This window comes from Echeneis naucrates, chromosome 7 (assembly GCF_900963305.1).
Source record: "Echeneis naucrates chromosome 7, fEcheNa1.1, whole genome shotgun sequence".
NCBI classification, from domain to species: domain Eukaryota; kingdom Metazoa; phylum Chordata; class Actinopteri; order Carangiformes; family Echeneidae; genus Echeneis; species Echeneis naucrates.
The window spans coordinates 4,530,164-4,556,594 of record NC_042517.1 but is presented as its reverse complement, the minus strand read 5'-3'; the positions used below and the strand labels follow the sequence as shown (position 1 = coordinate 4,556,594).

Genomic DNA, 26,431 nt, shown 5'->3' with positions numbered 1-26,431 from the left:
ACCCTCCCTATCATCTTCATCACCACCACCATCATCACCATCCTCACTATCATCTTCATCACCACCATCATCATCATCATCATCACTATCATCATTACCATGACCACCACCACCATCATCATCATCACTATCATCATTACCATGACCACCACCACCATCATCATCATCACTATCATCATTACCATGACCACCACCACCATCATCATCATCACTATCATCATTACCATGACCACCACCACCATCATCATCATCACTATCATCATTACCATGACCACCACCACCATCATCATCATCACTATCATCATTACCATGACCACCACCACCATCATCATCATCATCATCATCATCACCACCACTATCATCATTACCATGACCACCACCACTATCATCATTACCATGACCCCCACCACCATCATCATCATCATCATCATCTGAGGATGAAGGGCTGCGGGCTGGATGACACGCAGGACGCTGACCGTGGTGCTGAAATTGGGCCTGCGGTGGATCGATGGAGGACTCGAACACGGTTCCTTCCCGCTGAAACAGAAATAACAGTCAATACTAAATCAGTCCTACAGCTGAATCTGAATGTCACGTATTTGTACAGGATGGATGTTCAGTGCCCAAACAGGCCACAGGTTTGTGGGTACAGCAGAATCTTCAATGGCAAAAAGAAAACTGTGGGCAAGCATGTCATTAGATTAACAACATAAATTATCAAAAGCATTTATGAGCAATTTAATCCCATTAGGACAGCATAAAGTTTTAGAAAAAAGAACCATAACTTTAGGGTTGAGTGAGGTTAAAATATAGAAAACATTTAGGAAAAAAAAAAAAAACGTAAAAATAATATAAAAAGTTAATTTTTAATTTTGATAGCAGCGATTTAATGTAATTTAATGCCAAATTGAACATCTGGATACTTTCTAATTGGATATGCAGGCTTAAAAATAAAAATCTGAATAGTTTTTTTTTCTTGTTAATCTGTTTTTTCAGAAGTTGCATATAATGCAAAAGTAAGACTGCTCAGAAAGTTTGAGGAGAGGAGATACAAAGAGGGAATTTGGCCCTAAACCACAAGGGGGCGTCTTGTCCTACATATCGGGAAAAGCATGTGACATGAATTTTCTCAGGAGATGTTTTTGAAATGCTTTTCACTTTTGTTGCCATTCCGGAAAACAACATGTGGCTGAACTGACAGCGTCTCTGCCCACAGTCTCACCTCTCCTGTCTGACAGAACACATTTTAATGTCTGATTTCCTCATCTCCTGTGTGACTGATGTCCACAGTGAACGTCCTCTGACGGCTGAGGAGCAGATTTCCAATCAAATCTATCTGGAGTCTGCTGCTTCATGTCTGACCGCTATCTCATCCTTTCATTGTTGATTGGAAATAATGGCCTGAGGTAAATATTTGTATCGTTAAATGAAGGAACAAAAGAACATTGCCACATTAAATTAGATTAATTGTGTTGTTTTGGTACCAGGAGGAAAACAACATTTGCATTTTAAATAATTGATGACGAGCAATTCCTTTGGATTTTTTTTTATTTTTTTTATTGAGAAACTAAAATTCAGGACTCCAACATGTCATATAAAAGACAATGAAACAAGCTATGTTCAGGAAAATATTTTCTTTAGCTGTTTCTCATTTTGTGTCTTATGGTGTGCCATCTTTTTCAGATGTAAGAGTGAGCAGCTCATTGTACATTAAATCATCATCACTGTAAACATTCACATTAAACTCTTTACATTAAATATTCAAACAATGATAAATTTCCACAATGATGTTTCCATTTAGCAGACATTGTAAACCAGAGGGGAGTTTAACGCAAATAGATGTGTGCAACATTCAAATTCCTTCATTTCAACACAAACTTCTAACGCTGCTGTCATCCATGAGGAACACCTCTACTTGTTTTATGGTCCTCTGGCACAATTCCTCACAGCCAGTTTCAACAAAACCGTCAGAGTCTGGCTGACTCTGCAGGTAGAGCTTATCCAGTCTCTTTCACACACTGTTATGTGTCACAAACAGTTAATCTTGAATTTTCTAGGTCGACACGACCAGCATCTCCAAATAGGAGGAAGATTACCAGACCAGTGGTATTTACAATAGTGATGAGGGAGAACACACTGTTCCACGACATGGTGACTTCAATCAGGTAGCCTGACAAGGACACCAACACCAGCCCTGTGCAGAACATAAGGATGAAATAAGATCCCATTAAACTGTTCAACTCCAAACTCAATAATTAGGAACACATTTGCCTGCATACTGTAATCGAAACCCTCGTTGATACATACCCATAAAAGCACCTAACGTATTCATGAAACCTGTTGCAGCAAGAAAAAAAAACAAACAAAAACTGATTAACAATTAAATGAACAAAAATGACTAAATGATAAAAGGCACTTTCATGAAACGGAAATTTTGATGATACAAACTCACCATACAAGGCACCGGCACATGATGGAGCGAGATCCTGAACATTCACAGACACGCCACTGAAATACAGTGAACTCATTAATATTTGGAGCACTGAAGGTGGATAACTACACAGACATGATGGTACAAACAGTACGCTCATTTTCTATATTGACTTGTTGTAAACCACCAAATAAAATAAAACTAACAACAAATAAAAAGTAATAACAATCAGCATCTTTGTGTACAAAGCCTTATAAAGTGGACTCCTCTGAGCCACAGAGCTTCATTGTTGTTTATGAACAATTCATTGAGTCAGTGTTGCACCGTGTGACTTGTTGCTTCATTACCATGTGCACATTAGCTTGTTTCAAGTCACTGCTCTACTGCGAGAAAGACACTAGCTGTTAATAAATGCATTATTTACTTCTGTTCGATTAACATCTGCTTAAAAAAAACAAACAAAACAGCAGCATGGTTTTTAGTAAATTGTATTTTTTTTAAATGAAGCTATATATTTGTGAAGTTTTTTTTGTTGTTAAGATTGACACTCCAAAAACACAAAATCTGCTCGTAGTTATGTCAACAACATAAGTCTGAAAGTATTATGAGAGAGACAAGCACATTTTTACAGGAAATGTTGACAGTTAAAGAAATTTGTCAACATTTCAAGAAGTATTAGCGCATAATAGTCATTATTTGTGTCTATCTATTGGTCCATAAGTGACAAAACTCCACCGGAAATTATTTAGAAACGCTGACGAGTAGATCTTGGACACAATTCTTAAAAAAGCCAAAACAAACAAGCAAAAGAAAATCCAAGGAATCTGATTCAAGATCAATATTAATTACCAAGGATCTACCAAGGATCAAACATCCAGAATCAGTCAACCAACATCTCATTACTAAATAAGTTAAAGAAGTTTGTAAAAGTTGAAGTTCATTGTTTTTTTCTCAGTCCAACACACCTGCTGGTGAAGGTAGATACACCCAAGCTGAAGGAGATAAAGACCACCGCAGAGGTAAATGAGGTAAACGCCCCTCCAGACAGGAGGATAAGGAACAAACTGGACACTCCCATGGCAAAGAACTGCAGAGGAAGAGAGAGGGAGACATACAGACCGTAATCTGAATCAGCCACACTACCAACATTCACAACACAGCCCTGGAACAATCTCCCTGGACTTTGTTTGGTTGTGAATTAATGAACATTAGTGTTGTGTTCATTCACGTACACTGTTTTTGCTTTTGTTTGGTTTCTGTATGTGTTGTACTTTTATGTTTGACTATAGGAGGATCACTTCACAAGCCCTAGTTGTTTTAATTGGCTCCTCCTGCACATTTCTTCAATTCTATTTTGTTAGTCATTGTTTCACTTTCCTAATCTCAACATTTTTCGTCTCAAGTTTCATTTGTTTGACTAAAGTAAACACTGATTCACAGTACATGGAAATCTTTGTGGCGGTGTTAAGACTTTTAATTACATATCAAGACAAAGTTCTGTTGCGACATGAATCATAAATCAGAATAGTTCTTACCTGCATTATCTTCCTCACAGATGCGATACCATATCCTACAGGAAAAAAAATATATAAACATTTTTTTAATTGAAGCGGTAACACTAACGTATTGCAGTAATAAATACAGAATGAACCTTATCTAATACCATGGTTGATGAGAAAATCTGCGATATATCCTCCAACTAGTGCTGATGGGATTGCAGTTAGCCATGGGACAACATTATATACCCAAACCTGCAGGAACAGAGAGTTGGGTGTGAATAAGAATTTATAAAGTCAAAACTGTCAAAGCAGGTTGAATTTGTTCACAGGCTGAGAAACAAAGAGAGTAAATACCGTGGAGTGTGGAAAGGATTCTTCAAAGTATGTTGGCAACCATGACAATAAAGTGTAGGAGGTGCTGCATACACACATGTGAGCAAACACCATGGCACTTAAAGAGAAGCAGAGAGAGAGAGACAGAGAGAGAGAGAGAGAGAGAGAGAGAGAGAGAGAGAGAGAGACAGAGAGAGACAGAGAGAGACAGAGAGAGAGAGAGAGAGAGAGAGAGAGAGAGAGAGAGAGAGAGAGAGAGAGGTGAACGTAGCTGGATTTTTACAAGCTGGAAAAGAGTGAAGGATTAAAGAACATAAAATTTACCAGACAGGCGCCTTCTTAAAAAGCCTCAGCCAGTCCATTGAACTCCATTTTAACTTGTTACTAGTGTCCAGCTTCTTAGGTGTGACTTTACCTGATTGGACATCATATCATTTTGTTATCAGACATAACAGCTGTGGAAATGTTAACATATTACATGTTTTTATTTGGTTGAAGATGTCACGGCTTTATCATGCAAACTAATATAACCTAATGGTGGAACCAGAGGGGCAGTCATTTAGTATTTATCCTCTGGGGATCACAAATACAAAAATGTGGCCGACTGTGTACCTTTTAGAAAAACTTTCCAAACAACGAGCGCCCAAAGTGCGGTGAGGATCCCAATACCATAGAACACGCTTTCCCAGCCACAGCAGTCCAATATCATGGAGCCTAGCCCAGCTGCCAGCAGCGTCCTGGAACATCAGAGACCAAAAAAAAATATATATATCAACAGAGATAGATACTGAGTTTATAAGTGGATTGGTATGAGTGTGTATAATATACCCGAGATGACTACCACTGTTCATGGTGCTCATTATAAAGCCTCGCTCGCCTTCCACTACACGCTGCGAGCAAAGACTAGCCAAAGATGGAAAGAACACACCTACAAGACACAAGGGGACACTAAAATTCATGTAATATCTAATCATTCAGCATTTATTAACAAAATAGAACAAAAATAGATTAACTGTGGTCTACTTCAGATTTTTTAACCAGCCCCTAAAAAAAGTCTCCTGCAGGTCTTGTAGACCTGAGGTCTTTATTTAAACCCTAAAGACTGGTTACATGGGGAAACATGCAGCCTGGTTGGGGGGATGTTTTCTTGTTTCCAGCTTACTGACTGCTAGCTGTAGTCTTATATTTAATCTGCAGACATTAAAGCGGTGTTTGTCTACCAATGGAACTCTTTCGAGATGGTGAAAACGTGAAGACTGCCACTTAGTTTCCTCTCTCTATGCTGTGACTGAAGCACTCACCCTGCAAAAGTCCCATAAGGAATCTGGCCATAGTCATGAGAGCGAGGGTGTGAGAGCCCAGCTGGACCAGAAAAGGAGTACCGGCTGTGATCAGAGCCCACGAAGCCACAGAGATGAACAGGACACGCTCTCCTCCGATTCTGATATCATAATTCATTTACAAGTTCAATCCTGAAACTCTGAACCAAACTGAGCAGTAAATAAGCTGTGAAGGTTTTTTTTACTTTTCTTTTCAAGAAATATGCAAAAGGAACTCACATACTGTGATAGTGTGTGAATGCAGCATTAGATCAGCACTGCATCCCTGTTGGGACACTTTATGTATTTATAGAATTTTCTGTTTAGGTTTTTTTTTTTTAAATCCCTTAAAATAAATAAATAAATAAAAAGTAAAGCTCAGAAGTGCTATGTTAAGTTATGCATGCTTAACTTCAGCTTCATTACTCACTTGTCACTGGCATGTCCTCCCAGGATCTGTGTGAAACAGTAACCCCAGAGGAATCCGCCCAGAACCAGCCCAGATTCGATCTTACTCCAGTGAAACGTGGTTGCCATTGTGATGGCACAGATTGGCATGGCCATCCTGGCGCAGTAAAGGAGGCAGGTGCTGATGAACAGCATCGTGATCCATCTTCGAGCATCCTTTCTAAGCGGGAAAAGGTTATGACCCAATGACAATACTGACTTCAGGACAGTGTAAACACACACCAGACCTCAGCCACACTGGCATCTCTGTGAGGCTGCATTTTCACTTGGATTTATCTCATTCGTTCCCCCAGAAATATAAAAAAAACAAAACAAGTCAATCACACGAAACTATAAGCGTTTCATTTGTTTTAAAGGGAAAGCTCCAGATTTAAAGAGACTTTATAACCACTTCACATGGTCAACAATCAAACTATTACACAGTTTTCTTAGTCTGATTTAAATGATCTAGAACCTCACCTGGGCCACAGAGTTTGGTTTTTCGTTTCAGCTTCTGTAGATTCCTTGGCGCCATTCCTGCCGTTCCCAGATTTGTGCTCGTCAGCCATTAAGAAAACAACCCTGTGGCTGTGTGGTGTTTCCACTCTGAGGGTGCGACGCTGCAACACCTTACTGCCTCAGGGCAACAGCACTAACAAGTAAAACTTGCAGGAACAAAACTCAGGACAAGTGTATGAACTGAAAGCAGACTGATGGTTTCACAGGTAAAATATTTGCATACATAATGACAGAGTGTGTATTTGTTGTGCCAAGTGTCCAGCCTCACAGCAAATAAAACAAAAAACAAAACTTCAAGATGGTTTCATCATGAAGTTTATGGTCAAGATCTTGAAACCTTTTCTGGAGTATCCCTTCTCTAAGAAATGGCTCTCTCATTCAGATGTCCACACAAGCATCATGCTCGCAAGTCAGAAAATAAAAAACAGCTCTTTTATGGTTCACAAAAGTTTTGTTTATTTAAATAATTGCAAATCTGATCTTAAAAATGTTGAATAATAAAAGGGATGTGAGTTCTCTGGGTCTCAGTGTTCGTCAAAGCCAATATCTATAAAGATGATACAACCTTAAAAGAAGTTAAGGATGGACGACTAGCAGCAAGTATGTTGGGGTTTTTTTCTTTCTTTTTCTTTTTTTCTTTTTTTTTTTTATATAAAACCAACCAAACAAAATAAATAAGTGCCTTTCCCCGTTGAAAAAAAGACAGCATACATTTACATGCAGCTAAAGCAAAAATGCAGTTGTAAATTTGGCAAAATGGACAGCAGGTTCTGTGACCAGTCAGTTCAGATTCAACAGTTCCATCATTGTTCTTAGTTAGGATTCTTTAAAATTTGAGCGTTTCAATGAGAAAACAGCCATAACAGCCTGACTGGAGTATAATCCAGCCTCCATCACTGACACTGCTAGATTATCCAAACCTCAACCTCCTGTAAAACAAAACCAAACAGAAAGCCATCTCTGACTTCGCCCTGTCAGTTAGGACCTGTTTCACCTTCGCAGGAATGCATGCGAAACTATCATTTGACAAGGCAATTTGTCCAGGAGTCATACTGTAAAGCTATAATCAAATTTCAAGGTGCAGAAAGCAAGCGGTTGATTTCTTAAGAAATTTTTAAACATCCGAAATAAAACTGTAAAATATTATAGCAATTACAATTATGTTATATTAATAAAGTCTATCTTTCCATTTAGTCGAAAAATATTCACATCTTGGGTAAGAAATTTAGATCTTAATGTAATTTGGATTAGTGTGTTATCTCAATCTTAACATATAATTGCAGATCTGCTGTTTTAATGTTTGACCCATAACGAGCTGAGCCACGATTCTGGCTCCTTACATGCTATAGTATTAACATTTTTTAAATCTATACCATCAACTTTCCTTCTGCAGTGGCAAAATAAGATCTCAGCAGGGAAAAGATGTCACAATAAATAATACTACTGGCTTAGGCTTTAGAAAGTCAAAATATAAAACAACAATTCAAATTTTGTTCTCTCCAAAACCTTTCAAAAAATCCAGGCTCAGTATTTAAACTAAATAATTTCTGTCACTTTGCAAATACAGCAATTTACAGTTTGCACAATGAAATCATGAATGAAACATGAAGAGAAAAAAAAAAAAAAAAAGACAGACAACGTAGAATTTGTTTACACATACATGTTACCTGGTTGTCACACAGTCACTGACTGATCATAAATTAAGGAGATGTGGAAGGTGGTGGTTCTTTTCCGTGATGTTCACTTGGGGTCCTCGATGGTCCCCGTGCTAAGGTCAGTCATTTTGGGATATTTCACCTTCTTTTGGTCCAGCTCATTCTGTGCCCACAGCAGTAACTTCAACAGTTTAGCCAGTTTGGGTGTCGACTCTCTGTTTTCATAGTCCAGCACAGCTTGGTTCACCTCACTCCACACCTGTGCATTAAGAGATGCGTTGCCGCCAAAATTAAACACATGCTTTTGTTTTTTATGATACATAATTGACTACTTTCTAAAAGGACATTTGTCATTTGATTTTTCAGAAACAATAATCAAAAAGCAGCTCAGAACTAACAAGGCACTGGGCCTCAGCCTCTGTGGTGAGCCAATTAGGCACAACTGTACAGTCAAATGTAAGCCAAAACCACAATGAATCAATAAGTTATGATCTCATAGTAACGGGGTTGTGATGGACAGTGCTATACAGAGCTGTCTGCCATACTCTGCTTCCTGTATCTTTGTAAACAGAGACTTCTGTGACTCAGACAAGTAAGGTAAAATAGAGAAATGAATCAATTTTAACCTTTTGCCGCTGCATCATGTTGAGCAGGTCTCCAAAAGGTGATTCCTCTGGGTTGTCAAAGGCCAGAAGGGCTAGCGTCCTCTCCATCTCTGTCAGACACTCTCGGCTCTCCTCCCCCTGCTCGGCCAGTTGTGTCTGGGCGAACTCCAATGCTGACTCAGTCTCCCTTAGCCTGATTAACTCAATCAAATGCTGCTGCTGCAATGAAAATAAAGAACACTTAATGGACATTGAAGTTTAGCCTTTAACAGATTTATTTTACTTGGGAGGGTGACAGGCTGGGTTATTTCAGACGTTGGATGGAGTGTTACACTTATAGTTTAATACCATCAATGTGCCTTAGTCTCGCCACTGCTAAGGCAGGATTTTTTTTTTTTTTTGGAATATGTAAAGCTCAAGCTAATGTCTATCTGAACTAACATGACATCAAGCATGTAGCAGTTCACAGATAGATGATAATGACAGCTGATAATAAATGCTGATGCAAATGTACCTGCAGGTGAAAATATAAATATCGATTGGTGTCAAGCAGCTCTGGGTGTAGGCTGTTGATGAGTGCAATGGCTTCCTGTATTTGTCCCTTTAGGATCATCTCTCTAATCTTTATTCTTTCATCCAGAGAGTCCAGGTCCACGCTTGGCTCAATGCCAGACTCCATCCGAAACTTCTCTGCTGCCTCCTTAAATCCTTCTAGAAACATGAGAAACAGAAACAGAGGTAGAAGAATAAAGGAACTGATTAGATGATTAATACAATTATTGATAACTCAATAGAAAAATTCACTTTATTAAAAGATATCAGTCTTTGAAATCCTGTTGAAGGGGTGAAGAGTGAGTTCAAGCGACTTATGGCGGTCTGGATTCTCTGGCTTTCTTCTTGCATCAAGAGCGAGATCATCTGCACTTGACGTCAAGAATGTATGCTGTGAAACTTTTTCATACAAAACTTTTTTCCCCCAAGTAAAATATAAAATTACCCATTCCAGTTCGTTTTTCATGAGAATTTTCTGCTTTAGTTCATCTCCTTTATAGAAAATTCATGGGTTTTTGACTCTTAGGTCAGTCAAAACAGACAGGGCTTCAAGAAACTGTTGACATTTTTTACTTCTAGAAGAAAATGAATATGGCAGTTGAATAAAAAAGGGTATTTTAATGGCAATGACAGCAGGCTTTCTCTCACCTGTCACCAAGTAATTCATAATGAGCCTATTCATGTCCGCCCTCTGTATGTGAACATTGTTCAGTTTGTCCATCCACTCCTCTTTTGTGATGTCCTCAGGCTTTTCAGCATAACTCATCATTGGGATGCTGGAAAGTAAGAAATCCATCGGTAACACGGCAAGACGTGAGCAAGCCTGACACGGCTCGGTCACAGTCTGCACCTACACGAACCGTGCACAGACCACAGACAGGAACAACACACGCGTTTGACAGCAGCTAGCAGCGAAACCACAGCAGCTCGTGAATTCTGCGCTCAGATGGCGTCTTGCGCGTTTGTTAAGAGTCGCTGCGGAATCGAGAGGAAAATCGTCCCGACGCTTCCAAAACAAACACACATTGCCTTCTGGCTAGCTAGCCGTTTGCACAACCTACCGCGCAAACACGACGTCCGGCGACGGTCGTTTCTCTCAGGCGTGAGGAGACGGAAATCAGACGGCAATGCACACACCTCCCTTCGCTTTGAGAGTAAAACTTTTTTTTTTTTTTTGTTTAAAACCAAAAACTGTAAAATCAGGCTACACAATCAGGCTTTTGGCGGCTAGCTAACCAAACCAACGTAACCTGATAATCTCGCGATAGGAGCGTCGGTCCTGCGAGCTTTTTGATTGGCGGGCAGAGTGACGTCACGGTTGCCAAGGAACAGTCGGAGTGAGCGAAGTGAAATGTCTGAAAAAAGAAATTATAATAAATCTGTTTTGTAATCAATAGAAAAACGAAAGAAATATTATTGGATTAAACATATAATGAATATTATAAATGTAGATCTTTCCATAAAGAGATGAATGTTTTAATGTGGAGAGGAATGATGTGCCTTTTCCTGAAATCCCAAAGTCAAAACATGCGGGTTTTTGTTTTTTAATCCCAAATTATAAAACATTTAAAACCGTGTTATTAGTTTAAAATATAGTTTCTATCCAAGGGCATCAATATCATACAGATATTAAAAACAACGGATGAAGCACACAGCCTTTTAAGGGAGATTATTATGTTTTACTACCTGACAAAAATTTACAATATATTAAAATGAAAATCTTCTCTGTTCTCATATTATTTGTTTAAATATACCAGATTAAGACTGAGGTGACGATTGGGCAAGGAGAGGTAGTATTACAACTACAATCTGATGTTACATATCTTTACATAAAATCCTGTGATCTTGAGAATGGAAAATAAGCTGTGATATAAAATTATTACATACACTATCATCAGTGAGTGTGTATTTGAGGGACTATAAGAATAATGGTGTGAGTGTGTCTTAATTATGGCCTAGTTTCATTACATGCAAAGCCATTTTTCATTGCACACACATACATGGGAAAGGTGAAATTAACAACATGAAATTAGGCAGCAACAACTGTGGTGACCTTCACAGTATCATATAAATACTGCCCTGCATGTTTCAAGAAACGGGGTTTTGTTTGGGTCTGGGAACAGACAAAAGACAAGGCATTGTCTTTCAGGGGCCCATGGACGGATTATGGGCCCCTGGCATCTGGCCTACTTTCACTGTGGATAATCCAGGGGTGACGCCCCTTTTGGTGGTAAAGTCAGATGTTTAACATCATCTTAGTGCTTCGACACAGACTTAAGCTTGTATATGATCTTGGGGTTGAATCATCTGTCTGGTAATACAAAAAAGAAATATAAACCAGCTTTTTATATAAACTATAAACCACAGTTTCTCCAAACTAGCTCTCCATACAGGACATGTGAGATTCAAGTATCCTTCAGTGGACTACAGAAATTAGTTGGTTATTATGGGCCACACTTAAATTTGAACAAGTGGCATAATGGGCTTTCTGTTAGTGTTGTTCTCAAGCTTGTGTTGTTAGACTTTTCTTCTGGGTCTTTTGGTATGATCATCCTCTTAGGCCTTTTTCTCAGAGAACATTGGACCAGAGCCTAAACTAATACCTGATGTGCTGTGGTACGTTTTTTTCTGTCAAACGTGAAAGCGTGGCACTACTAGAGAGCACAATCTCATCCTGTCTGTGGAAGAGTTACATAAGAAGAGTAACACTATTGTCATGAATCTGGAGCCAGCAGCCTGATAGCCTGTTAGCTTAGCATAAACAGTGGACACAGTCCTGCACAGTCCTGATCCAGATGCATTAATAAAAAAAAAAAAAAACTGGATCTGGATCTGCAGTTTGAACCGGTGTGCTTGACCCATGTTGGGTTTCTGTGACTGTTCAAGGCCAAATCCATGCAGACCCTCAGAGGGCTGTATCTTCATCCTTTGCATCCCTCTTCATCATCACCATCATTATTACACTCCGCTCGCGCATGCGCACGTCGGTTCGCCACTGGTGGGGGTGTGGGGGGGGGGGGGTGTTGTGGGCGGGGCCAGGAAACTGCTGCAGCTGTTCATGGTGGTGTGGTGGTGAGCAGCTGAGCGGGTCCGGCTACGTGAGAGATGCGGCCATAGTCACGCTCCTCTCTCCGACACTACAACCCACCGGGATCGTGAGTCCTGCAGCAGATCGGAGCCGACTGAAAGGTGAGTCCTGTCCCGGATTCATCCCTCGTCCGCTCTCGGGCCTCTGCCCTTGGAGGAAAAAAAATAAAATAAATAAAAAAAAAATCACCGCTGACGATCCATCCGCGTCTTTGCATCAAGCACAGGCCAGGAAACAAACCAACATGGATGCTGTGCGCTATAGCCCCGCTGCTGGAGCATGCACAGAGATTATGCTGCTAGCATCGTATCCTCTCAGACTTAATCCCTCCTCACAGACAATGTACAGCGAGATGCGACTCGGAGCAAAAGAGATATTTGAACATCACCGGACAGAAGAGGTAGTTTGTGGTTTAAAAAAAAAAAAAAAAAAAAAAAAAAGAAGAAGAAGAAGACCAGAGGCTATTCATTTCAAAATGACATCCATTTGGAGGTAGCTTTATTCTCAGGAATGGCTCTACCCTTCTGCTGTTTATTTATTTAGTCTTTTTTTTTTATTGTTTATTTGCAGCATCAACCTGATAAAGCTTGCAGCATCTGTGGCTGTATGGACGTCAGGGAGTGATTTACTGACAGCAGTAGAGGCTGTCAGTGGGCCTGCCAGGATGCCACAGCCACACTTAGCGTGTAGGATGATTTGTGTCGTTTGTGCAAATAATCTGAAAATCTGGGAATGTTAGGCCAAGACAGGGAAATGTCATGAATCCAACATTTTTCAGCGCGCAGCCCCCACCCCCCCCCCCCCCTTTTTTTTTTTAACTGTTTTCCACAGGATTTCCACACAGATGTATATCTAGCATGTACAGGACAGTTATATTTAATGGAAACAGTGTAGGACCAGCTGTCGCCTGCAGTCAGGAAGATTCAGTCACACAGGTCTCACCTTAGATAAAAAAAAAAATTTATCTGAGGTGATTATCACGATCTACACCCCGATAATCAGGCCTGGCCCTTAAAGGGTTTGCTTGTGAAGCATGACATGCAGCCCCAGCTTTGCATTTATCTTTCTGTTTCTGTGTCCAGCCTGTGGACGTGAGGCATCATGGCTGAGCAGCAGAGGCAGCGCTCTCTGTCCACCGCTGGTGAGTCTCTCTACCATGTGTTGGGAGTAGAAAAGATGGCCACATCAGATGACATCAAGAGATCTTACAGGTGAGACTTCGGTCTGCGTCTCGAAACAGAGACAGAGAAGCTACGTTGTGAAGATGACTGCTTATGTTGGCTGCCCTTTTTCCGCACAGGAAGCTGGCGTTGAAGTTTCACCCTGACAAGAATCCCGACAATCCGGAAGCAGCAGATAAATTCAAGGAGATAAACAACGCCCATGCCATTCTGAATGACCCGACAAAGCGTAACATTTACGACAAATATGGTTCTTTGGGACTGTATGTGGCTGAGCAGTTTGGAGAGGAGAATGTTAACACTTACTTTGTCCTTTCAAGCTGGTGGGCAAAGGTGAGATGGAGCAAAGACCTGCACTGTTTATTTCCAGCTTTACCTCTTTTCTTTCCATTCAAACACTCTGTGTTATCTCTGTCTCCTTGTTTTTGCTTCCTCCCATGAATCTGCTTTGCTGCAGGCTCTGTTTGTATTCTGCGGCCTAGCTACTGGCTGCTACTTCTGTTGCTGTCTGTGTTGCTGCTGTAACTGCTGCTGTGGAAGATGTAAACCACGGCCTCGGGACACCCAGGACCAGGACTTTTATGTGTCCCCCGAGGACTTGGAGGCTCAGTTGCAGTCTGATGAGAGAGGTGAGACGGATGACCTGTGTGGCCAGTCCCAGTGAATGTAGTAGCCAGTCGATGACAGAATGAGACTAAAAATGTTGTTCCCCTCAAACAGAGGCTTGTGGTGACCCTATAGTGCTGCAACCTTCGGCAACAGAGACAACCCAGTTAACATCGGATGGGCACCACTCCTACCACACTGACACCGGCTTCAACTAACCCTCTGCTCCCATGAATCCTGGCCTGCGGCCCTGCCTGCTTCCCTGCTCCACCTGAGTGAGACAAAAGAAAGGGGCAATCCATTTTTCCACTTTAGAAAGGGAGCCATGTGGAGGAGGGGGACTAGTAAGCATGGCCCATGAAAGGAACTAATAAAGTCACATCCCTTACACCCCGCCCGATTGGTCCACCTACTTATCCCTTCCCCCTGAGTACAAGAAGAAAAGAGAAACAGTTAAATTGTTTCCTTTTTATTTCTTCTTTTCTATTTCTTGGCCTTTAACCACACAGGTCGCCTACCCCACTTCCCCTCTCCCATATTTCGCATCATGGTGTAGCATGCACAGTTTATAAAACATGGTCTCCACATTCCCTGTAACATTTTTACTTTGCAAGACTCATCATGTAGGTGTGTACGTGTGTGCAATGTGCCCATATGAGTGCAGTTCACGAGGAGGAGGAAGTGGAGATGATAATGTGATATGCTGAAGGAAGGGAGAGCCATGGCTCAGGGAGGTGCAGGTTGGATGGATGGGTAAACTTTTGAGAGCAGCGTTGTCATATATCAGTACAACTTTCATTGCCGATTTGCAATCAATAACGCCACCTGCCATTGTTTGACCTCCAATGTGTCTTTTTGCCCCGCCCCCCCCTGGTGTTTTTAATGTCAGTCATGAGGTTGCTAGAGCACAGAGCTTTATTTGCAGAGTTTTTTTCTGCCACAGCTATATTTCAGCACTTCCTTGCAGAATACTGACTACTTTCTGTTTCGCCTGCTGCATTGAACGGGTAACTTATCTATTTATTAATAATTTATTGCATATTGTTTCCAGCCAGACATAACAATTCATTCATACATCATTTTATGGCATATTAGCAGTTATATGGGATTTTTTTGAAAACATGTTGACACTTGATTCATTCATTAGAAAAGTCAGCTTTTAAATGAATCTCACTGATAGTTAACATTTTAATAATATTGTTTTTCAGTCATGGATGTAAATTTTTCCTAGTTTCTAGGTTGTTGGAATCATGTTGAGTTTCTGCTGTCTTTTTCTGTTTGTCAAAACATCGCAACTCATCGAGAGTGAGACACTTTTATTGTCTAACTGTGGCAGTTATTTTTATTCACTTATTGATTTTGCGCTTTATAAAGCCAAGGAGCTCCAAGTGGTCAGGCTGCCCCTGATCTGAGGTTTCTGAAAGGTAACGGATCTCTATCAGCAGCAGCCCTCGTTGCAACGGAGACGTGTTTTAATTCTGAGCTGTGATGAATTTATTTAAGATGTAAAACTGATATGAATATTAAAGAAAACATACTGATATTTTGGGGAATAAAGCTGACAGAGTATCCACAAGGGGATATTTCAGGTGGCGGGGGGGGGGGGGGGCGTATTCACTTCTTTGTCTTTTAGTCGTTGTGTTCTAATGACTGAGATTCTATCCAATGCTGTGATTGTTTATCATTTTTAACTTTTTTTTTTTTATCCACGTAGAGCAAGGAGCTTGTGAGGCATATCATCTCTGAGCCAGTGCTACAGGCAGCTCTGAATAAAGCGAATCAATAGATTTTTCATACTGTTAAATTTGCATATATTGCAACATATTTGCAAGTTGCCATAGAATGCCATGAACATTTTTGCCATTTTGTCATTTCATAACTGCTAATGATGTGTTTTAATGGTTTACAATTGGTGAGCCCCTGTTGCCCACCCTCTGCTATTAACGGTATGGATGTTGACCTCTGTGGCCCTTGTATGATGTTTCCTGTAACCCTTTATGAAACATAGATGTTCCTGTCATGGCTTTTTCATTGAGATACTGAAAAATGCTACTGTACATGTACTAAGTTGAATGCACTGTGTGTTTAAAGAAAAAATTATAATGGATCCATGATCAGGAAATGACTCCATAAAAGATAATATAGTATATAGTGTAACTATAGTGAAATGGTTATATGATGCATTTTTGGAATTTTATTTATTTCATACTTTGTCATGTTTCAAATGATGATTAGCGTTAATTTTAACTGGTTTAGTGTTGTAATGTAACCATTACATTTTGCCAGGAATGGTTTAATGGTTAAGGTGGCTTGTACATACACTTGGCCCATATAAAGTATAAATCTTAACGTTTATGTTGTAGCATGGTAAATGTGTGTCTGGAAGAAAACAAGTGGATCATTGATCTGATTTGCTGTTGTTGAATAAATGTTCATGAACATTTTGACTTGTGTCCTTACCAAAGTGTATGAATACCAGATAGAACAACTGAAATGCCATCAGGCTCAATAATGCATCATGAAATCATTTAACATCATAGCTTTATCTCTGCATTGAGATGGTGGTCTGCTAGCCGTTGTAGCTGAGATCTGATCTGAATCAAAACATGTTTACCAAACACTACAACACAGGAAGTGATACTGAAATACCTTTGCTCATGGTAATTTCAAGAAGAAGAAGAAGAAGAAGGGAAAAAAGTGCAATGTAGGCGATAATTAAAGCAAAGACAAACAGGACAAACAATGCATTTCTATCTCCTACACATTTTGATATCATCTCATTCAGAATGTAACTGATTAATAATAGTGACTGTAGTAACAAAGAAACAAAGGAAACATAAACACACACAAACAATAGAGGTGGATACCAGAAAGCTTTTTGTCTGAGCTGCACAAAGGTCTTATCTCTCCAAAGGCTGATGTGAGAATGACATTGGTTTCCTGTGCTTTGACTGAAGTACAAAAGTTTTCTTTTCCCTTTTCAATGAGATTTCCTGGATGAGACTTTGACGTGCACACTAATTACTTTCATGTAGTTGTGTGCTAAAGTCACTAAAATGAATCTCTAGATGCATGAATTAAAAAAATTATGAAATAATCATACAACACGTTATATGACTTGTGCTGATGGTTTTACACCAGTTTGTTTGTTTGATGGTTAAATATTTGATGAAATGAAAGTTTTGGGTTTTTTTTTTTATCCAACTCTACAGACCAGCCCTAAAATTGATCTGAAACTGTTGGATTAATGTCAGTGAGTCCAGTCCCAGGCCACTCTCAGACAACACCAGCAGGTGGCAGTACAAAACTCAGCAAAGAAATCGGCCAAGATTAGACAGACACACGTTTTCAGCAATATCCTTTTGGGATTGTTAAATAATTTAAAATTTGTGAAGATTTAGCTTCTGAAGGTGAAAAGACATGCCAAGTGTCAGAAGATAAATAAGACTGCTGCTCCTGCTGCTTCACATCACCAGAAGCTTAAATAAAGGTGCCTGTGCCGTTTTGGGCTGTTGAGTGGCACTTTATCTTCTCAAATGCTGCGAATATAATCATGATAAAAATCATGATTAATATTTTACTGAGTGTTTTTTTTTGTCCTTTCCTTGGATTAACTATAAAGGAGAATGAGTTCATTCTAGTTCAGACTGAACAACTGCCCACCTCTTAAGACTTTGTGCATAAATTCAGTGGTAGAAAGTGACAAAGTCCATTTACTGTGGCAGTTTTAGGATTTTTAAACTGGGGGCGGTATTGTACTTTTTGCTTTACTATATTTACGACAGCTCTACTCCCTAGTTGGTATTTACAAAATGGCTTTTACATCATCTTATAAAATAAAATGATTGCTAAAGATTAAATAAATGGCTCTCAAAGGTTATGGCCTGTGAGGAAATGAGATGGCTTTATTTAGATTGTTGATCAGGGTCTCTGGGTTTTTTGTTAATGATACAGATATAATCTTGTTGAGCCCAAATGGGTTTTGAAATCAAGAATCATTGCTCACACATTACTAATAGCACCCCTGCTGTTCCTCTTCCACTGTATAAATTATAAAGCCACAATATATTATTTGAATCCAGAACTGAACATAAAATTTGAATGGCTTCTTACCAGCTGAGCCCAAGCATGGCCTGACAGTAAGAAGCCAGCAGTTGGCTGTCTGACTGAGGGTTAATGACAAATTGTGAGCTTTGTTTTATTCCAAATCTTCTGCCTTCCAGTGTTCCCCATAGATCTTATAGTATCTGTTCTCTGCAATTGCTCCTTTAAGTTTTAATCAGTGAGAGAAAATATTGAAAATCTCGATTTCTTCAATACTTAATACTCACAATTGTTCTTTTGTTCTTAGTTTTCACCGCTATGTGTGTGTGTGTGTGTGTGTGTGTGTGGGTGTGTGTAATAATAGCTTGATCCCCCCCCCCGACACACACACACACTCTCCTCCCTCCGCTAAGTTTCAGAGTTGAGCTGACTGGATGGAGGCTGGAAGCGACTAGTCGGTCAAAACTGGCAGCAATGAACCGACAAGGTAGGTCCAACTAATCTGCAGTGAATTTACACAAAAATTGTTCCGTGTTTAGTTCCGTTGTTTCATGTTTTTACAAGCTAATGCTTTTAGCTCCCGCGTGCAACAGGTAATGTGAGCTGTTAGCTGTTAGCCGCTAGCTGTTAGCCGGCTACTTCAGCACCGCGGACAGCTCCGTTCGTCTCTATAAACCAGTCAACAGATTGTCAAACGCTGAATACTGAAGCAGAAATTACTTTTTTTAAAAACACAGTTTCTTCTTCCTCAGGTTTTGGTGGAGCTCCATCATCTATAAACTTCTCCACAAGGATAGCAGACACATCCAACTACGGATGTCCGCCCTCAGAATTGACAGATGAGGACATAGAGAGCCTACAGTTTGAACTTTCAAAGGTGATGCAGCTCTTCATTATAATGTGTGACACACATAGACCTTAAAATTGTATCTCTCTTTTTTTTTTTTTTGACAGCATCTGGTCGCTCTCGCTCACAGTGTTTTTTTGCTTTTACTCAACGTAGACAGAGGATGAAATTCAGACCTTGCGACAGGTGCTTTTGGCCAAAGAAAAGTATGCGGCAGACATCAGGCGGCAGCTGGGTATGAGCCCTCTCAGTAACATCAAACAGAACCTGTCCAAAGGCTGGCAGGAAGTCCAAACCTCAGCCCCGTAAGTGTTCCCTCATAAATATTCCTGCTTAGATTGCCACTGTGTGGGACACAAATTAATTTGTAAGACCGGCTGGAAGGTTATGTGCCCGCACAGTCATAAGAAAACAGGCCTCAGGACTGTCACAGCATTTCCCAAACATGACGCAGTTACATAACCACGAAAACCACACTAATGACTTATAGCTGTTGTGGTCTCTCCTTCTTAAGTTGGGGTAATCATCTACTTACTTGCACGTTCTTTTTTTGCTTCAGGTATCTCACAGCCTCTGCCACTCTGGAGGACATCAGCCACTCTACTGTGTGAGTGTTCATCCATCGTTTTCTTAGAAAAAAAAAAACAACATTTCAGAGCACAGAGGTTTCCCTTCTTATGTCCTGTTATTGTTCTAAAGAGGGATCTGTTCTAAGAAACAAGTGATGAGATTGTCCTGGCCAAATAGGATCGGTGTCCCATTAATAGCCTTACAGCCTGACTTAGGAGCTGTAGTGTTGGCAGGCAATAACAGGACCAACCTGAAGGGTTCGGTTGAATCAGAGTTAGAAAGGAAATCTTCTGTAGCTGATCAAAATAAATGAGATTGTTGTTGCCTGTTCAGTTTCTGTGTGTGAATTCATTTGCCTGTCCTGTTTTCAATGCGTCATTTGTGTTGGTTCCGATTCTCACTACTGGTTTTTGTGGTGTTTTTCTTTCTTTTTTTTTTTTTACAGATATGTGCGGACACGGGAGAGTCTGTCTCATGCAGGCCAGGTGACATCTTCTGCTCTGTCCAGTGTTGGCGTAGTCATCACCAGGAGACTGGCAGAGATGAGGTAACCTCAGAATGTGCTTAGCAGTTCCCTCTCAGCTGTCAAAAGAGCAACGAAATTCTGTAAAAACATGATTATTTTTCAACAAGAAGCTTGTTTTTCCTGTTACAATGCACATTTATGTGACAAGAGAAAACAAAATTAAATTAGCTCATGCATTTTATTTGCGGTATTTAAATAGTTCAGAAAATGGGTTCTTCCAAAATTAAACCATTTTTTTTCTTAGATTATTGAATAACAATATGTGTTTCATATCCGTTACCAATTTGAACTGTGTAAAACGATATGATAATCAGATCGTCATATCTACAGGGGGTACGTTCAGTGTCTGTATCAGGTTTTCTGTGTTCACCAGAATGGATCCACAGATACCCAGACCATAACATAACAACATAATTAATACATAAATCACAACAAACAAATATGAGCAGAAGAAATGAGCTTGAGATGGTAGTTTTTGTTCTCAGTGATGCACCTTTAGTCCCCCTTTGCATATCAAGGTTGGTAAGAAGGAAAAATCAGGCTGTTTTTGGCAAATTCAAGGAGGCAGATGGACAAGCTGGAGGCCAACAGAGTCACGACACAGCGGGCAACATGTCAGAGTGAGGTTTTGAAATGCAAAATGAAGTTATAAAGCTTGGATGCATACATTTTCCCCCTGCATCTCACAAATAACGAATTAAAACAAAAGCTTAATGTATCTTTAACGTATATTTGAATTTTATACAGGCAACATTTTAACTTGTGAAAACAAAAATCAGTAAAACACTGACTCCAATCATTGCCCCGGGAGGCAGCAGCCTCAGACCTCACCCTGCTGGGGTAGTGGTTAGGATTTGGTGCCCTCACAGCCGTGGCCCCGGTTTCACTCCATCACAGATGGAGACCTCAGAAGTGGCTGAAGAAGTTTGTTTGATTTTTTTTTTTTTTCCCCGCTGTGAATTGAACTGTTGGGAAAATAAAATCAGCATAAATTCAATTTAGCCACAGCACAGTAAGTAAAGCATGGCCACTCTATATATACAATAAAAGAAGCGTTTGGGTTGACGTCTAACTTTCAATTCAAAGGCCTCTTGTCTTGTGTTGTTGGTTTAAGCAACTTTAATCCAATCACACGAGTTTCTGCAGATAAGTCTGTTGTTCCCGTCCATGTGGAAACTGAAGCTGGTGTGACGTAATCTGTGTGTCTGTCTTTATCTCCATGCTGCTCAACAGAGCTCTGCCTCTGCCAAGCCCACCACGGTAAGACCCCTGAATCTAGAGCCAGACGATCAGGTTGTTGATTTTAAGATTTTTATGCCCTAAAGTGCCAGAACCAAGATCAAAGTGTATGTTCGGATGAATCTGATTAAATATAAATCTATTAAACAATAAAAAACTCTCTCACATGTCTTTAGTCACGTTCTTTTGTAAGACTTAGGCCTCACTTTAATCAAACTCCCTTCTTTCTTTCCATTACCCAGCACCCTGGGCCACACGATAAGTGTACCAACAATGAGGTAAAGTTTGTCTCCGGAGTTCCCATATTTACTGCATATTGAAAGCACTAAGATGACAGAAAACGGAACGAGGTCATTTATCTTTATTTCTCTTCAGACATTCGTCTACTTTCAAATCTTTTGAGGACATGGTGAGCAACGTGAAGGTGAGCGAGCTCCGTTTTGTTATTGTAGTGAGTACTGATCATTTGTTTTAAAATCTAAATCTAATCTAAACACGCAGGAAAAGGTGTCTGGCAGTCTGACAAATAATGGTGATACATCTGGATTCGAAAGAAGAGCTTCACGTCACAACGCGAGATAAAAAAGTACAAGACTTATTATTTGTCAAGTCCCGTAAAGTTATGAAAGAATGCTACATTTATCAGTGTTAATTTTCACTTTTATTTTTGACTGTTAATTAAAACTAATTTGACTAATACAATATATTCAATTTGTCATGAAAATGTATTTTAATCAACTGTAACTGTACAGTGTGTAACATTTCAGCATGTTCTGTAAATGTAAATCATTTATTTTGCTGTAGTAAACAGATCTTTTGAAATCAGCTCAGTTGTTGTGATTGTGACAGCTACAAGAAAAAATAATACATGATGTATTTTTGTACTTTTTCAGTTAAAGTCAGATGAATTTTGTGCGTCATCTTGTCATTCATGCTCACATAGCTAAATATAAATTAGCTTGCATATTATATATTATAAATATTGGATTGTTGGCTGACTTAATATATATATTTTTAGAGCCTTTGGGTGGTGCTAGAGGCATTAAAATGAAGCCTGAACTTTTGTTAGGATATTTACAAAAGGGCAGAAACTACTGTGATTGTTTGTACGGGTCAAAATTCTGGTGGACACAGAGACGCCTTCTGCCTCTAAATATTAAGTCATATAGTAATTTACACCTTACTGTAGCATAGCATGCATTTATATTGTCAACAAAAACATTTTGACTGTCAGTAAATCTTACAAAAAGACAGTCGACTGACTTGACACACGCTGCGGTTTGCTGCTGAAGAACAACTGAGATGGTTTTTGTTGGAAATAGTTTTGCTCAAAAAATGAAAATCTAAAACCTGTCCAGGTTGCTGAATGAACCAGCTGTCCATCACAACACAAAGCAGGCCACAGTGGGAACAACCCAACAACTTACTGCGGTCTGAGTTGGTCTTATTTCAGGAACACTTTGGGCTGAGCATTTAAATGGAGCCTGGCAGGGTCAGTTTGGGATATCTAGATAAAACGATGGTCATTATTTAGGTCTAACTCAAAGGATACAAATACCACACTAAATATAATTTACAAATTAGTTGAACGACAAAAGGGAAGTTCCCTGACTGGGAATCAAACCTGGGCCACAGCAGTAAGAGTGCTGAGCCTAACCACTAGACCACCAGGCAGCACCAGATGGAAGGAGAGAGGTGTCATCCTTAAGGTGTCCACTTTTACAGTTTTATTATAAAAGGAAATTAAGTTGAATCTGGGTCCTCCTGTCGCACACGGACCAGGACTGAGACTGAACCGGTTTATCCTGGACCGGGAGGAGACGATGATCCGGTTCGGGTATGTGGGTGAGAGGGCAGGGCAGGCCTCCATCAGCAGGCCCACTGAGGCCTGGGCAGCTGATGAATGTGGAGAATGTGGACAAGCTCAGCTGTGGATGTCTCAGCTTCCAGCTCCTCAGCTTTCACTTTGGACAAACTCCAAGTTGACCCAGGAACAGGGACGGTAACAGATACTCTCAGGTCAACTGCATGCTTTTCATTTCCTGCCAGCACACTTCATCAAGACACGCATCCAACGAGATACTCAGTTGGATCTTGCATCAAAATATTACTTGGTGATTTTGATGTAATGAGTTTCTCTCACCTGATAATGTATCTTAGTGGGTCAGGGTTAGGGTTAGCCTATCCTCCTCACAATCCTCCCTAAAATCTTTGAACAATAACCAAAATATCATCAAGTTATCATCAAGAAGTTGGACACTTATCTTTATAAATATTTTAGTGATTAGCGTATGAAATTTCTGAATTTTCTGAAATTTCAGAATTTGTGATTAAACCGACCCCTAAATTGGTATATGAGCTGTATAATGTCCTTCTGAGGGTCAGCTAAAGGTGTTTCAAAGGCCTTCTGTTGTCTGGTGACACAGAGTTCCCGCCCTTTCAAGGACCAGAATAACTGCACGTTCTTCCCAGTCCCCGCCCCGAGGCTAGAGCAGCACATGCCCGGTCAAAGCCTATAAAAGCCGCTCCACAGTCACTTCTGACTGAGAGGGTCAACCCAGGAACTTCATCCACAAATGGGCCTTCGTAACAAGTAGCATCTTTTTCATCTACCAGCCAACCGCATCTGGTGCCAAAAACTGCAGCCTGACTTTAAAGGTAGGTCAAGGCTCTGTCACTGTGTTGTACGTCTTATATCCTACGGCAGCTCCAGTCCATCAGCGTGACGCCCTTCTTTTCAGTTTTCCTCCATATTTGTCTCACAACAACTGTCCTCTTCACAAAGGAAGGTAGTTGTTGCGTTACTGCGCATGAAAGCTCTCCGTTTAAAAAGCTCCGCGCCTGTTTTTCAGTGTTTCCATCACACACAAAGCCAGACAAACGCACAAAACACACAGCCCTGCCTGAATCTTACATACAGTAGATACCAAAAGTATGTGATGTGTGAAGCTGTTTATCTGGGCTGTGAAGTACAGACATGTATTTGTCTGCTCGTGGAAATCCCCAGAGCCATCTGTGCTCACCTTGTGTTAAGCTTTACAGCCTCCAACTGCTTCTCAGGCTGCAACCTCATGTCTTAAATGCATGTGTGGTACGAAACGCAAGCAAAAATAAATAAGATAAATAATAAGAATAAATAGGAAAAATGTGAAGTTTAGTTCTATTTTTACTTGAGCTTTTTGTATTAAAACATTAGGCATTAGGTAAAAAGACTTGACTGTCCCAGCCGGACCTTGGATGTCCGTCAGCAGCACAAACATGTCCTGCGCTGCAGCACTTGCACAATCTTAAACCACTTGCTTGCACCATCACGCAGTCAGCTCATGCAAGAGCTTATGTGAGTGCAGCTGGACATGTGGACATGCTCTCAATCACTCCAGTTATTTGAGTTTAGGGAAACAGGAGTCCCCGAAGCAGCTGTTTGTGTTTTATCACTCTGTGGTGAAGGGCTGACTGAATGGAGCACAAAGGGCAGGTTCAAAAAAAATAAATAAATAAAAAAGCTCTCGTCTCTGTAAATCCAAACTGAAGCATGGTGCTTTTAAAAATTACAAAAAAAAAAAATAATAATGGAGAAATGTTTTAAATTTTCAAATAATGGTGATAACATCGCAGGATAATTTCCTCCATTTATAATTTATCCTGTTAATACAAGTGCCATCTCCTTTATCCTCTTTCTCTCCTCCAGGTTTCTCTTTTCCGTCTGAGCGGTTTTCCACGTAAGGCCGGGGAAAATGGCAGCAATTCCATCAAGTGGCTCCCTCATCGCCACCCACGATTACTACAGAAGTGAGTTAGTAGTGGCCAATTATGTTGCATTGATTTTCCTGAATGTGACGTGGAGGCCCGCTGTAGTTGTTCACCAGATTTCCCTTAAATTCGTCACCAAGCAGAAATGTATTCTTTGCTCCAGGGCGCCTCGGGTCGAACTCCAGCAGCAGCTCTTGTGGCAGCGCTGAGTACACAGGAGAGGTCATTCCACATCCCCCAGGTATGAAAAAGGATGGAGTTTAAATATACATTTGGAAATTAAGTGTGAAGATGTGAACTCTCCCTGCAGCAAGATAAGACCTGCTCAGAGTCACTTTGTTGTCCGCAGGACTTCCAAAGCAAGACTCCGGCCACTGGTGGACTTCATTCTTCTTCGCAAAACAGATCCAGCCTGGCGTGCAGAACGGACCTGAAAATCAAAAGTGAGTGTCGTTTAATGATGCAATAACACACTGTAAGTTAAGCGGGAGCCGTTATATTCCAGCGTTTCTCTCCGTGTTACAGGAAAAACACCTACACAGTGGCCAACGGTCAGGTGACCTGCATCGCCAGGGAGATGGTTCTGAACAGACAGGTCAGCGAAAGCAGTGATAACGGAAAATCTGAGCCCCCACCGACTTCCTCCTAGAGTCCACTTCCTGCCGTACCTGCCCCCCCCCCCCACACACACACACCTCCGTCACCATCATCTTGCCGTTGCATAGAAGATGGAGATGATGTTGGAGATGGAGATGGTGCTTCTTTTTTTTTTACCTTCAGTAAATAGTTGGCTTTTCCTTTTTGCCTGTGTATAGTATATTTTTTAAAGACCAAAGGTTTAAAAAAAAATGTAAAAAGTTTTTTTCACTGTATTCTTCTTGTAACTTGACACTGTTAATATGACAAATAAAATGCTCACAGTCAGTACTTTAATTGTGCTTTGTCCCAAAAATGGTCGCAGTCTTTTTAAACTACATGATATGGGTTTGTGGAAAACGTCAGAGAAGCTTCTTTACACGTCTGAAAGGGAACACATGCAGCCTACTTACCTGACAAAGTTAATCTGTTTAGCTTTGATATGATTAGCAGCCATTAATTCAGTTCCAAATACATTTGCATAACACCTCACCTCAGCCTGGAAGTAGGTCAGTAACTTCTGGAAAAAACCCGTGCTACGAGGAGCAAAGACGACCACATTCATAAACAGTTAAACACATTTT

At 40.3% G+C, this 26,431-nt stretch overlaps 5 protein-coding genes across 7 annotated transcripts; 3 read left to right on the top strand and 2 right to left on the bottom strand.

Annotated features, from left to right (window-relative positions):
- Nucleotides 1–1,580: 1,580 nt before the first annotated feature.
- Nucleotides 1,581–6,766, bottom strand: LOC115046459 (solute carrier family 17 member 9-like). 2 transcript variants are annotated; one of them, XM_029506852.1, is made up of 13 exons: nt 6,510–6,766; nt 6,013–6,210; nt 5,565–5,704; nt 5,092–5,191; nt 4,876–5,000; nt 4,588–4,678; nt 4,285–4,381; nt 4,095–4,182; nt 3,967–4,001; nt 3,397–3,518; nt 2,453–2,508; nt 2,308–2,337; nt 1,581–2,194 (listed from the first exon to the last, which is right to left on the bottom strand). In XM_029506852.1, exons 1-13 carry the CDS (start codon nt 6,596–6,598, stop codon nt 2,022–2,024), a joined length of 1,344 nt encoding a protein of 447 aa, XP_029362712.1. In that variant the 5' UTR covers nt 6,599–6,766; the 3' UTR covers nt 1,581–2,021. The 2 variants fall into 2 exon arrangements, with proteins under 2 accessions (XP_029362712.1, XP_029362713.1); XM_029506853.1 differs by having other exon boundaries at nt 6,013–6,206.
- A 413-nt stretch (nt 6,767–7,179) lies between these two features.
- Nucleotides 7,180–10,599, bottom strand: LOC115046409 (glucose-induced degradation protein 8-B homolog). Of its 2 annotated transcripts, XM_029506754.1 has the most exons (5): nt 10,422–10,599; nt 10,009–10,136; nt 9,323–9,519; nt 8,830–9,027; nt 7,180–8,462 (listed from the first exon to the last, which is right to left on the bottom strand). In XM_029506754.1, exons 2-5 carry the CDS (start codon nt 10,127–10,129, stop codon nt 8,289–8,291), a joined length of 690 nt encoding a protein of 229 aa, XP_029362614.1. In that variant the 5' UTR covers nt 10,130–10,136; nt 10,422–10,599; the 3' UTR covers nt 7,180–8,288. The 2 variants fall into 2 exon arrangements, with proteins under 2 accessions (XP_029362614.1, XP_029362612.1); XM_029506752.1 differs by having other exon boundaries at nt 10,009–10,599.
- A 1,825-nt stretch (nt 10,600–12,424) lies between these two features.
- On the top strand, nt 12,425–15,786 carry dnajc5aa (DnaJ (Hsp40) homolog, subfamily C, member 5aa). Its single transcript, XM_029506239.1, has 5 exons — nt 12,425–12,549; nt 13,531–13,659; nt 13,749–13,962; nt 14,087–14,258; nt 14,350–15,786. The coding sequence occupies exons 2-5, from the start codon at nt 13,550–13,552 to the stop codon at nt 14,451–14,453; spliced, it is 600 nt and encodes a 199-aa protein (XP_029362099.1). The 5' UTR covers nt 12,425–12,549; nt 13,531–13,549; the 3' UTR covers nt 14,454–15,786.
- A 2,940-nt stretch (nt 15,787–18,726) lies between these two features.
- Nucleotides 18,727–22,043, top strand: LOC115046837 (tumor protein D54-like). The gene is made up of 9 exons (XM_029507466.1): nt 18,727–18,766; nt 19,032–19,156; nt 19,283–19,431; nt 19,686–19,733; nt 20,142–20,243; nt 21,456–21,482; nt 21,704–21,739; nt 21,837–21,885; nt 21,963–22,043. The coding sequence occupies exons 1-9, from the start codon at nt 18,754–18,756 to the stop codon at nt 22,041–22,043; spliced, it is 630 nt and encodes a 209-aa protein (XP_029363326.1). The 5' UTR covers nt 18,727–18,753.
- A 1,965-nt stretch (nt 22,044–24,008) lies between these two features.
- ppdpfa (pancreatic progenitor cell differentiation and proliferation factor a) lies at nt 24,009–26,138 on the top strand. Its single transcript, XM_029506922.1, has 5 exons — nt 24,009–24,119; nt 25,150–25,250; nt 25,375–25,452; nt 25,561–25,654; nt 25,737–26,138. Exons 2-5 carry the CDS (start codon nt 25,196–25,198, stop codon nt 25,858–25,860), a joined length of 351 nt encoding a protein of 116 aa, XP_029362782.1. The 5' UTR covers nt 24,009–24,119; nt 25,150–25,195; the 3' UTR covers nt 25,861–26,138.
- The last annotated feature ends 293 nt before the right edge of the window (nt 26,139–26,431 follow it).